Genomic DNA, 12,253 nt, shown 5'->3' on the forward strand with positions numbered 1-12,253 from the left:
CCTCTCATCATTTTACATACTACTATCAGGTCTCCCCTCAACCTCCGGCTTTCCAGAAAAAGTAATCCAAGGCTGTCCAGCCTCTCCCTGCAGCTAATACCCCCCTAAATCCAGGCCGAAACACATTGTCCACGTGTGACAGTGGTAAAAGAATCACTGCACGGAGCAGCGGTGGAAGGAGCCGATGGCATCGCACTGGGCCAGGCCCATCCCTACCTCATCCATCCAGTGCCTCCAGGACACCGGGCTTTAATATGAGGAAATAAGAAACTGCACATCCCCTTGGGACAAGATCGGACTTTTCAGAGACTTGGAAGTTGCAAGATGGAGCGGGAACGTGGCGACTCCAAACGGAATCAAGGGATATGGGGAGAAGGCAGGAACGGGGTACTGGTTCTGGATGATCAGCCATATGGCTCGAAGGACCGAACGCCCTACTCCTGCACCTATTTTCTATGTTTCTATGACTCTTTGTGTGATGCTCCAGAAGAGGGTCTCTTGTACTCGCGGACAGTGTCATGTGACTGGATGGCATGTAGAACAAGCTTCCACTGTATCTCTGTACACGTTACATTCAATAAACTAAACTTAAATGTGCTTAAAAGAGCTATCCTGAGATTTTAGACGCAAGGAACTGCAGATGCTGGTTTACCAAAAAAGATGCAAAGTGCTGGAGTAACTTAGTTGGTCGGGCAGCATCTCTGGAGAATATGGATGGGTGACGTTGCGTTTTTATAAACAGCATCTGCAGTTCCTTGTTTCTGGCTGTCCCCTATGCCTTCGAAAGACCAACCAGAGAAATGCCATGCATAGGAAGGAACAGCAGATGCTGGTTTAGACCGAAGGCAGATACAAAGTGCTGGAGTAACTCAACGGGTCAGGCAGCATCTCTGGAGAAAAGGAACAGGTGACATTTCGGGACCAAACCTATCTTCAGATATTTCATGCTCGGAATAGATGTGTATAATAAAACAGGCAATTTTCCCAGTGTTAATGGAGAAAGTGACGCAGCACAGTGTTTGACGTGACGGTTTACCATTGAAGGCTTCATTGAAAGGAACGAGGAGTGTGTAGTCAGTATCAGTGAAGGCAGCAGATAGTCCAGTGTCCTTCACCAAGTCGGAGAATGTTGACTGCTTGATGCTCACCAAATCCAGGATCTGCATCGCTATTAAACGCAATAAGGAAAATCTTATCAGAGAGGATTGATCAGCAGTGTGTCAAGACTTAATATCTCTAATGGCCCAGACTTCCAAAAAACATCAGTACATCATCATGGAACATGAAAAATAGACCATAGACCATGGACCATTGAACAGTACAGCACAGGAACAGGGCCTTTAACACACAATGTTCGTGTCAAACATGATGCCAAGATCAGGCCTTATCTACCTGCACACAATTCATATCTCTAATAAGGCATATGGTATACTTGCTTTTCTAGCTTAGTGCATTGTCTGCTCCGAACATGATGCCAAGGTAAACTAATCACCTCTGGCTGCGTGCGATCCACATCCCTCCATTCCCTGCATATCTAAGTGATAGTCATAGTCATACAGTGTGGAAACAGGCTCTCTGACCCAACTTGCCCACACCGACCAACATGTCCCATCTACACTAGTCCCATATGCCTGCATGTGGCCCACATCCCTCTAAACCCAACCTATCCATGTACCTGCCTAAATGTTTCTTGAACGTTGCGATAGTACTTGCCTCAATTACCTCCTCCGGCAGCTCGTTCCATACACCAACCAACCTTTGTATAAAAATGTTGCTCCTCAGGTTCCCATTAAATCTTTCCCCCATCTCACCTTAAACCCTATATCCTACGGTTCTCCAGTTTAGTTTAGTTTAGTCAAATAATTTGTATTTAATCATTTTTAATTTAATTTAATTTAATTATTTATTAATAAAATTAAAATAAATCAAACAAAAAATATTATTTTGTTGTATGCTAACCAGTCAACGGAAAGACATGATTACAATCAAGCCGTCCACAGTGTACAGATACAGGATAAAGGGAATAATGTTTAGCTCAAGATAAAGTCCAGTAAAGTCCGATTAAAGATAGTGCGACTTCCATAAAACTTCCGTACATGGAATCATAGAACACAGAACATAAAACATTACATTACAGGAACACAAAGTCTGTGCTGAATATAATGCCAAGATAAACTAATTACATCTGCCTGCACATAGTCTATATCCCTCCACTCCCCAAATATCCATGTGCCTACCTGAAAGCCTCAAACTCCACTATCATATCTGCCTCCACCACCATCCCCAGTAGCGTGTTCCAGGCACCCACCACCCTTTATGTAAAAAAACTTGGCATGCTCAACTCCTGTCATATTAAAGTATTTGTTTTTTCCACCCTGGGATAAAGGTTTTGACTGTTTACCCTATCTATACCTCCCATAATTTTATATACTTCCATCAAGTCTTCCTACAACGTCTTATGTTCCAGAGAGAACAATCCAAGTCTGTCCACCCACTCCCTGTAGCTAATACCCCCTGATCCAGGCATTATTCTCATAAACCTCCTCTGCACCCTTTCCAAAGCCTCCACATTCTTCATGTAATGGGGTGACGAAAACAGCATGCAATACTCTAAATGCAGCCTAACTAAAGTTATAAACGTGGAACAGGCCCTTCAGTCTTCTTCTTCTTTTGTGTGGCATGCACAGCCTAAAGTTGATGGACAACTTGTACTATTTGATCTTCCGTTTGTGCACGTCGAGTTGATTGCATGTCGTAACAGGGCGGACCACTTGAAGGTTGCAATCTTCCACCCCAGGCCCTTCAGTCAAACCTACCACACTTTGTATACACAAAGTTAGGTTCCCATAAAATCTTTCCCCCTCCCCTTCAACCTATGTCTTCTGGTTCTCGATTCCCCATACACTGGGCAAAAGCCTATGTACATTCACCCTATCTATTCCCCTCACGATCTTATACACCTCTATAAGATCAACTTTCAACCTCTTGTAGTACTTGGAACAAAGTCCTAATGTGCCAAACTTCTCCCTGTTGCTCAGGGCCTCGAGTCCAGACAATAACCGTGTGAATCTTTTCCATCTTAACAACAATTAAAACTTTCCTATCCATGCACCTGTTTAAATGTTTTTAAATGTTGCGATAGTCCCTGCCTCAACAACCTGATCTGGCAGCTCGTTCCATACACCCACCACCCTGTGTGTGAAAACGTTGCCCCCTCAAGTTCCTATTAAATCTTTCCCCTCTCTTCTTAAACCTATGTCCTCTGGTTTTAGATTCCCTGATCCGGGGTAAAAGACTGCATTCACCCTATCTATTCCCCTCATAATTTTATACCTGTATCGTAGTAAAGAATTGTAATTTTGCACATTGTCACTACAAAATATTTAACAATATTTAACAATTCATCATTTACCTGCGTCTGGAATCAGCACCTTGTTGATTAAGTGGATCACACCATTGGTCGCTACGATATCTTTGCGGTTGACCATCCTCTCTCCGTTCACAGTAAGGCTGTCACCGTCGCACCCGATCTCGATATTTGTTCCTTCCAAGGTGGCGTAGGTTGCTCCAGACATGATCGATTCCGAACAATGTACAGACTTCAGGATGTGGTAATTCAGCAGAGCTGGAATAAAGGCAGCAAGGGTCAGATGAGAACGTCAGCAACACTGACGCACCACGCTCAAATTCAACTCCACTAAATGTTAAATCGCACTACGGACATCGGTCATTGTGGACACGCTGGTCTACCTGAGGAGCATCTTCAGCAACAGACTGGTTCCACCAAGATGCAGCACGGAACGCCAAAGGAGACACTTCTTCCCTGTGACTATCAATCTGTACAACCCGAGGCCCCGACCACGGGTGAACGTTGGGGAACATTAGAGGAAGAGACTGACTTTGATGCCTTCCCTCACAGTGGGAAAGTTTGATTCTGCTGTGTGGGGATGTTTTTATGTTGAATTCTATCGTGTATTGTGTTCTTTATTTTTATTGTATGGCTGTATGGTAATCTCATTTCACTGTGTCATCTGGCACATATGACAAATAAATGTATCTTGTATCTTGTATCTTGTATTTCCCCCTTCTGTCGTGGGGTAGACTGACTTCCCTCCTCCCCCCCAATCTTTGCACATCCCCAATCCTTTCCACTCGTCACTTTCGTTTCCTGTATCTGCTGGCAGATCAATTTCCCTCCTGGGATCAACAAAGTTCTATCATATCATATGGCCTGGTTACCTAATGTTACTCATATTAATTTATTGCATTGTTGATTATTGTCCATTTTCTGTATCTGAGTGCGATCGCTCATCATTCTCAAGTTAAAAAAAGTTAAAATTAACTTCCGTTAACACAAAATGCTGCGGGAACTCAGCGGGCCAGTCTGCATCCCTGGTGGGAATGAAGAGGCGGTGTTTTGGATCAGGATTCAAGCAGTTTTCAGATTCCTGACCCGAAACATTGAATGTCCATTCCCTCCATGGATGCTGCCTGGTCCGCTGAGTTCCTCCAGCACTTTGTGATTCATTCAGCACACTCACACATTCATTATTCGACCACCTTTAGACCCTAAGACCATTTATGTGACTATGATGTTTCTCACAATTAAATCCAATGGTTATAATCATTAATTAATCCTTTGATCCTAAAAAATTATATAAGCCCATAACTGATAGGAGCAGAATTAGACCATTTGGCCCATCAAGTCTGCTGTACCATTCAATCATGGCTGATCTATCTTTCCCTCTCAACCCCATTCTCCTGCCTTCATCCCGTAACCTTTGACGTCCTGACTAACCCTGTTAACCTCTGCTATGCAATGATCAACTTACCTTTCATCGCCACATCATCACTCAGGATGCGTTCCAGAACCTCCCGTGGAAGCTTATCAAAAGCCTCATTGGTTGGAGCAAAGATCGTGTAGTGTCCACCAGTGCCAAGAGTTCCAAAGAGCCCTGAAGCAGCTGCAGCAGCCTACAGAGAGAGGTGATTTGGACAGAGCGCATCACTATTTACAGTCCTATACATTAGTAGGATTTTACCCAGGGCAGGGGAATCAAGAACCAAGGGGCATGTCTTTAAGGTGAGAAGGGAAAGATTTAATAGGAACCTGAAGGGCAACTTTTTCACACACAGAACGTGGTGTATACATGGAACAAGAGGCTGAGGGGTGTACAGGGTGTACAAAAGTTATGGGACGACAGATGGCACAATGGGCTAAGTGTTCGGCTGGCAACCGGAAGGTAGCTGGTTCGAATCCCGCTTGGAGTGCATACTGTCGTTGTGTCCTTGGGCAAGACACTTCACCCACCTTTGCCTGTGTGTGTCCTTGGGCAAGACACTTCACCCACCTTTGCCTGTGTGTGTGGATGTAACTATGTGAAGCACTTTGGGGTCAATGCAAGTTGACTAAAAATGTGCTATATAAATAAAGAAATTTTATTTAATTTAATTTACAATCATGAGGGGAATAGATAGGGTGAATGCACAGTCTTTTACTCAGGGAGTAAGGGAAGCAAGAACTAGAGAACGTAGGTTTATGGTGAGGGAGGAGAAATTGAATAGAGGGTAATTTTTTCGTGCAGAGGGTGGTGAGTATATGGAACAAGTTGTCCCTCAAATATGCCCCTCCGGTTCCTGATAAATCTTTCCCTTCTCACCTTAAACCTATGTCTCTGGTACTTGACTTCACTATCCTGGGTAAAAGATTACTTAAGATTGATTTGATTGTATTGATGTATAGTATTTGATTGGATGGCATGCTAAACAGAGCTATTCACTGTACCTCGTACAAGTGACGACAATAAACCTAACCTTAGATGCTTCTAATGAAACAAGGAGCTGCAGACGCTGGTTTACAGAAAAAGGCACAAAATGCTGGAGTAAATCAGCGGGTCAGGCAGCATCTCTGGAGAACATGGATAGGCGAGGTTTTGGATTGGGGCCCTCCTTCAGACTGTCTAACATCTAATTTCTCTTTCTTCAGTCTGAAGGAGGGTCTTGACCTGAAACGTCACCCACCCAAACCACCCCTTCCTCAGGTACCTTCCCCAGCAACTGCAGAAGATACAACACCTATCCCTATACCTCCTCCCCCGACTGTCCGGGGACCCCGACAGTCCTTTCAGATTAGGCAGCGGTTCACTTGCACCTCCTCCAACCTCATCTACTGTATCCATTGTTCAAGATGTGGACTCTTATACATCGGCGAGACCAAACATAGAATGGGCAATCATTTCGCTGAAAACCTTCGCTCAGTGCGCCTGAACCTACCTGATCTCCCGGTTGCCAGACACTTTAATTCTCCTTCCCATTCCCACACTGACCTTTCTGTCCTTGGTCTCCTCCATTGTCAGAGTGAGGCTAAACGCAAATCGGAGGAACAGCATCTCATATTTCGCTTGGGCAGCTTACGGCCCAGTGGTATGAATATTGATTTATCAAACTTCAGGTAGCCCCGGCATTCCCTCTCGCTCTAACCCTTCCCCACCCAAGTTGCACCAGCTCCCATTTTCACCCAACAAACAGCTAACAATGGCCTGTTTCCCTTATCAGTTACTTTTTTGCATATCTTTCATTCATAGGTCGTTATCTCTCCACATCATCGCCTATATCTCTCGTTTCCCTTATCCCTAACCAGCCCGAAGAAGGGTCTCGACCCGAAACGTCACCCATTCCTTCTCTCCCGAAATGCTGCCTGTCCTGCTGAGTTACTCCAGCTTGTTTGTGTCTCAATCGGTTTAAACCAGCATCTGTAGTTCCTTCCTACACATTATGCCACCTATCCATGTTTTCCACAGATTGTGCAGCATTTTTCCCGGTTGCTTCTAAACAAGTCAGTTCAAAAACACTTTATGCCCATAAAGAGCAGAACAAGTTAATAGCTGGAACTATGAAAGAAGAAGTGTTAGTTATAAATACTGTATTTTAAAGGCCTGTAGAAAGTAAAAGAGTTATTTAACTGCTCTTGTAATTGCATAAACTGGCCCAACACGTTCACTGAAGACTAGGTGAGCTATATGTCCTAGCCCTGCCCGCACTTTAACTTGCAGCGCCTAGCAGATGCCAAGACTGAGTGCAGCTTATTAATGTATGAATTTTAGCATGCAGGAACACCTCTTCCAGCTTTCCTTCCTCCCACCCCTGCAAATGGTCCAATGGAGGGTCTTGATCGGAAATGTTGCCTATCCATGTCCTGCAGAGATACTACCTGGCCTGCTAAATCACTCCTGCACTTTGTGTCATTCCAACGTATAACCTTTGTTCATCTTACGAGAAATGGGATAGTTTGAAAAAAAATTGCCTCCAATATATTCTGCCTCTCTCCCCAACTGAGAAAGTGGGATAACAGAGAACTAGCGTGAACGGGTGATCTATGGTCGGTGGGCAGAAGGGCCTGTATCTCTAATCTAAACTAAATTACCCATCTTTGTACAAACATTCAAACCCATTTGCGATAAAATACATAAATGTGAACTCCTGTGATTAACTCCTTAATTTCAACATTTATAATTAATACAATCCCCTCTGTATAGCATCAGGCTTCTGAATGGTCCTTCCATAAGTCAGATTCACCTCTACCCCATTGTGGACATTGGACTTTGTCTCTGGAACTGATGCACTACAATGCTGAGAACTATATTCTGCACTCTGTATCTCCCCCTTTGCTCTATCTATTGTACTTGAGTTTGACTTGATTGTATTTATGTATAGTATTATCTAATCCGATGGGATAGCATGCAAAACTATGTTTTCGTTTGGTTTAGTTTAGAGGTACAGCATGGAAACAGGCCCTTCGGCCCACTGAGTCCATGCCGACCAGCAATCTCCCGTACACTTGCTTTATCCTACACACTAGGGGATAATTTAGAGAAGCCAATAAACCTACAAACCCGCACGTCTCTGGGATGCGGGAGTAAACTGGAGCACCTGGAGAAAACCAACAAGGTCACGGGGAGAACGTGCAAACTCCACACAGAAAGCGCCGGATCAGAATCAAACCTGGGTTCCTGGCACATTGAGACAGCAACTCTACCGCTGCACCAATGTGCTTCCCCCGAAAGTTTTTATTGTACCTTGGTACACGAGACAATAATAAACCTATACTTAAACCTAACGTTTTTTTAAATGCAGCCTTTCTAAGGTCATTAGTAATTCGAGAGAAGTCCACCAGTTCTGGAGCGATCCACCTAGGTAGCTGAGGCGCTAAGATAACCACAGAAGTCGGCTATGGGAACGGATCTGCCGACTCCAGCCGGGCCAGAGTTCCTTCCAGAGCCCCAGCCGCAGGGGACAAATCTGGCCGCAGAAGTCCCGATGAGATCGAGATCGGACGTCTCACCCGGACGAGGTGCCCCATTTTCAGGGGGATTTCAAGAGCACTCTCGTCATTTTGTTTGCATTAAAGGAGGTGCCGGACAACTAGTTGCCAGAAAAATTGGTGGCGGACCTGCACTATAGAGATACTTAACAGCTATCTGAATGTTATCAAATGTCACCCATTCCTTCTCTCGAGAAGTGCTGCCTGTACCACTGAGTTACTCCAGTATTTTGTGTCTATCATTAGAGTAAATCAACATCTGCAGTTCCTTTCTACACATTGAACATGGACCATCTGCCACACGTTAAATTACCCTGAAAGATGAAAGTTCATCAGTCGCCTCAATTGTTTCTTCCAAGTTACTGCCAACGGCTGTAATAACTCGATCAATGACGTGAACAATACCATTTGTGGCAATTTGATTTGCAGTGATTATTCTTGCACAGTTCACTGTAACTATCTGCAAAGGAAAAATATAAAGTCAGATTAGTCAAGAATGTTTTATTGTCATATGTTCCAAAACGGAACAATGACATTTTTACTTGCAGCAGCACAACAGATATATAAACATAGTACTCTGTAAAACCCATAATGAACAAGTTCAGTGCACACACATATATACATTGAACATTATTTGTACTTTTCATATTTACTAGACTAAGTGAGACCCGTTGGGTCCCAGTCACACGGCAGGCCTGGTCCCCCCAACGCAACCCATTCCCCCAAAGCAATATTCCACCACTCACAGGGGGGGTGGGGGGTGGGGGAAGGGGGATAGGGGAGGGGGGGGAGGAGCGGGGAGTGGGGGGGAGGGAGGTGTGGGGGATGGGGGGAAGGGTGGTGTGGGGAAAGGGAGGGTGTGGGGAAGGGGGGGGTGTGGGGAAAGGGGGGTGAGGGTGGGGGGGAGGGGGTGGGGGCAGTGGGGTGTGGGGAAAAGGTGGGGTGTGGGGAAAGGGGGGTGGTGGAAGGGATGGTGGGGAAGGGGGTGGGGGCAGGGGGAAGGGGGTGTGGTGAGGGGGGTGGACTGGTCGCTGCAGACACAGCTCGCACTGCTCACCCCACACCTTCAGCTTTCGGCCTCACGCCACAGATCCCGATCCCACTCCGGCTTCACTCAGAGGCTTCCGGTTCAACTCAGTAGCTTCCAGCTGGTCGTGCTGGTCGCCGCAGAAGCAGTCTGCACGCTGCTCACGCTCCGCGGGCTGTTCACTCCCCGCAGTCTGCACACTCCCCGCGGCTGCTCAACACACTCCGTCCGCCCCTTCAGCTTTTTATTCTCCTCGCTGCGTTATTGACAGCGGGTTCCGGAAGGGGCGGTTTTTACGATTTTTAAACCTTTATAACTTTTGTACTATTTCGGAACGATCGGAACAAAACTTATTTGATTTGCAGCAGAGGAGAATGGTGAGTAAGGTGGCGGAAAATCGTAGCGCTATGGGGGATCGTTTTTGCGCAAATTTAAATACAACGCAGATGATCAAGATGGTCAAGATGATAGTTTTAATAATTGTATAGAAGATATATATATATATATATATATATATATATATATATATATATATATATATATGTGTGTGTATATATATATATATATATATATATATATATATATATATATATATATATATATATATATATATACACATTTCCTAAGAATTCTGAAAGATTATGTTAAAAAATACTTTCACCAACTAATGATGTTTCGGGTCGAGACCTTTATTCAGACTCATTCACGACACTGTGATGGTCCCTGGGGGTTAAGCCACTACTTGGGTCACACCCCTTGACTCTTGAGGGGCAGGGACGATTGTCTGCCCACGGGGTTTCCCAGGTCCTGCTCGCGGGGGTGCGGTGTGTTATCGAGACGTCATTAAACTACTTATGAACCTGCTTGGCGTCTGGCCTTTTCCTGACCTCGTCCAGGCCACTACAACTGGTGACCCCGACGTTCATCACACATTGTGATAGATAACATCGGCGGCCGGCCATATTCATTGCATCTTCACCTGGGAGTGCCGCACCGGGAGTCGGTTCCTTGTAGACACCGGGGCTGAGCTGAGTGTGCTGCTTCCTTCCATCGCTGACATCCATGCGGGAAAATGTGGTCCCCTCCTCACCGCGGCGAACGGGAGTGCTATTCGCACCTACAGTGTTCACACCATCTCCCTCAACTTTGGCCGCAGCTGGTTTTCGTGGGAGTTGGTAATCGCCGGCGTTTCCTAACCGTTGCTGGGCGCCGACTTCCTTCGAGCCCATTCACTCCTCGTGGATGTCAAGCGGCGGTGCCTGGTCTACTCTGTCACGCTGGAGCCGGTCTTCCTCCGCGTTGGTGAACCGGTTGCACGCCCTGATGGTCCCCTGTCGTCCGCGGATGCGACTTTTGCGCGAATCATGGCGGATTTTCCGGACATCCTCGAACCCCACTTCTGCTCCTCTGACCCCAAGCAAGGGGTAGAGCACCATATTCTGACTACTGGCCCACCCGTGCATGCCCGGGTGCGTCGTCTCGCGCCGGACAAGCCCCGTCTAGCTCGGGAGAAGTTCCGCCTGATGGAGGCGATTGGCATCGTGCGCCCCTCCGATAGCCCATGGGCGTCACCACTCCACATGGTCCCCAAAGTGGGAGGGGGCTGGTGCCCGTGTGGGAATTACCATTGTCTGAATGATGCGACCATCGCCGACAGGTACCCAGTCTCACACATTCAGGACTTCAATGCCCATCTGGCCAGAGCATCGGTGTTCTCCAAGGTGGACCTCGTGCGAGGGTACAACCAGATTCCGGTCCACCCCGACAATATCCCTAAGACAGCCACTATAACACCATTTGGACTGTTTAAATTTGTGCGGATGCCGTTTGGTATGAATAATGTGCGCAGGCCTTTCAGCAGCTTATGGATTGTGTGTGCCGTGGCCTGGACTTTGTATTCCTGTACTTGCACTGCATTCACCTCCGTCGGCTGTGTCAGCGGCTCAGTGATTTTGGATTGGCTATCAATTTGTCCAAGTGCCGTTTTGGGGTGACGGCCATCGACTTCCTCGGCCACTGCGTAACTCCACAGGGGGTGGTGCCTCTGCTGGCCAGGGTGGATGGTCTCCAGGAATTCGTGGGGATGGTCGCATCCAGGCCGCTACAACACAAAACTTCAGTCTCAACCAGAAACGCCATCCATTCCTTCTCTCCAGAGATGCTGCCTGTCCCGCTGAGTTGCTCCAGCACTGTGTATCTATCTTTGATTTAAACCAGCATCTGCTGTTCTTCCCTACACGAATAGTTCCGGGGGTCCGATTGGATCGCATGCAACACAAAGCTTTTTGCTGTACCTCGGTACATGTAATAATAATCAACCTAGATCTAAGACAGTAATGGACACAAACCTACCCCATTTCTATAATGATTGATGTGCAAGTTGAGGTCATTATACATGGAGGGCACAGTCAGTTCATCATTTACGTCCTTGGTTAGCAAGCGGTGATCCACCATGTGGTAATGTAAGGCATTGAGGAGCTCGATGTTCACGTTGCTCAGTAGTGCACTGCGCACCTCCTGTTAGTGAACAAACACAATGCCCGTTATTCAAGTATTCCCTTCCACCTCGAATGTACACTTTTCACTTCCAACTATGGATGTGAATCCTTCAGGACTCGAGGGCCTGGGCTAACTTTTGTCCAACTTGCCCATTCCACCCAACATGCTCCCTCTACACTAGTCCCACCTGGTTGCATTTGGCCCATATCCCTCTAAACCTTTCCTATCCATGTACCTATCTAAATGTTTCTTAAACATTGTGAACGTACCTACCTCAACCATCTCCTCCAGCTGTACATTCTATAAACCCACCACCCTTTGTGTAAGAAAGTTGTCCCTCAGGTTCGTATTAAATCTTGTCCCTTTCACCTTAAACCTATGTCCTCTGGTTCTTGATTCCCCTACTC

At 46.2% G+C, this 12,253-nt stretch overlaps 1 protein-coding gene across 4 annotated transcripts in view; it reads right to left on the bottom strand.

Moving 5' to 3' along the window:
* Nucleotides 1–12,253, bottom strand: part of postn (periostin) — a 74,919-nt gene that overhangs the window by 33,434 nt on the left and 29,232 nt on the right. For all 4 annotated transcript variants that reach the window (XM_033022241.1, XM_033022239.1, XM_033022240.1 and 1 more), the window contains exons 5-9: nucleotides 11,700–11,864; nucleotides 8,634–8,780; nucleotides 4,833–4,974; nucleotides 3,413–3,625; nucleotides 1,037–1,168 (exon numbers count right to left, since the gene is read on the bottom strand). In XM_033022241.1, the coding sequence (XP_032878132.1) occupies nucleotides 1,037–1,168; nucleotides 3,413–3,625; nucleotides 4,833–4,974; nucleotides 8,634–8,780; nucleotides 11,700–11,864 (799 nt within the window). The remainder of the gene's footprint in view (nucleotides 1–1,036; nucleotides 1,169–3,412; nucleotides 3,626–4,832; nucleotides 4,975–8,633; nucleotides 8,781–11,699; nucleotides 11,865–12,253) is intronic.

The sequence above is a fragment of the Amblyraja radiata genome, chromosome 6 (genome assembly GCF_010909765.2).
Source record: "Amblyraja radiata isolate CabotCenter1 chromosome 6, sAmbRad1.1.pri, whole genome shotgun sequence".
In the NCBI taxonomy this organism is placed as follows: domain Eukaryota; kingdom Metazoa; phylum Chordata; class Chondrichthyes; order Rajiformes; family Rajidae; genus Amblyraja; species Amblyraja radiata.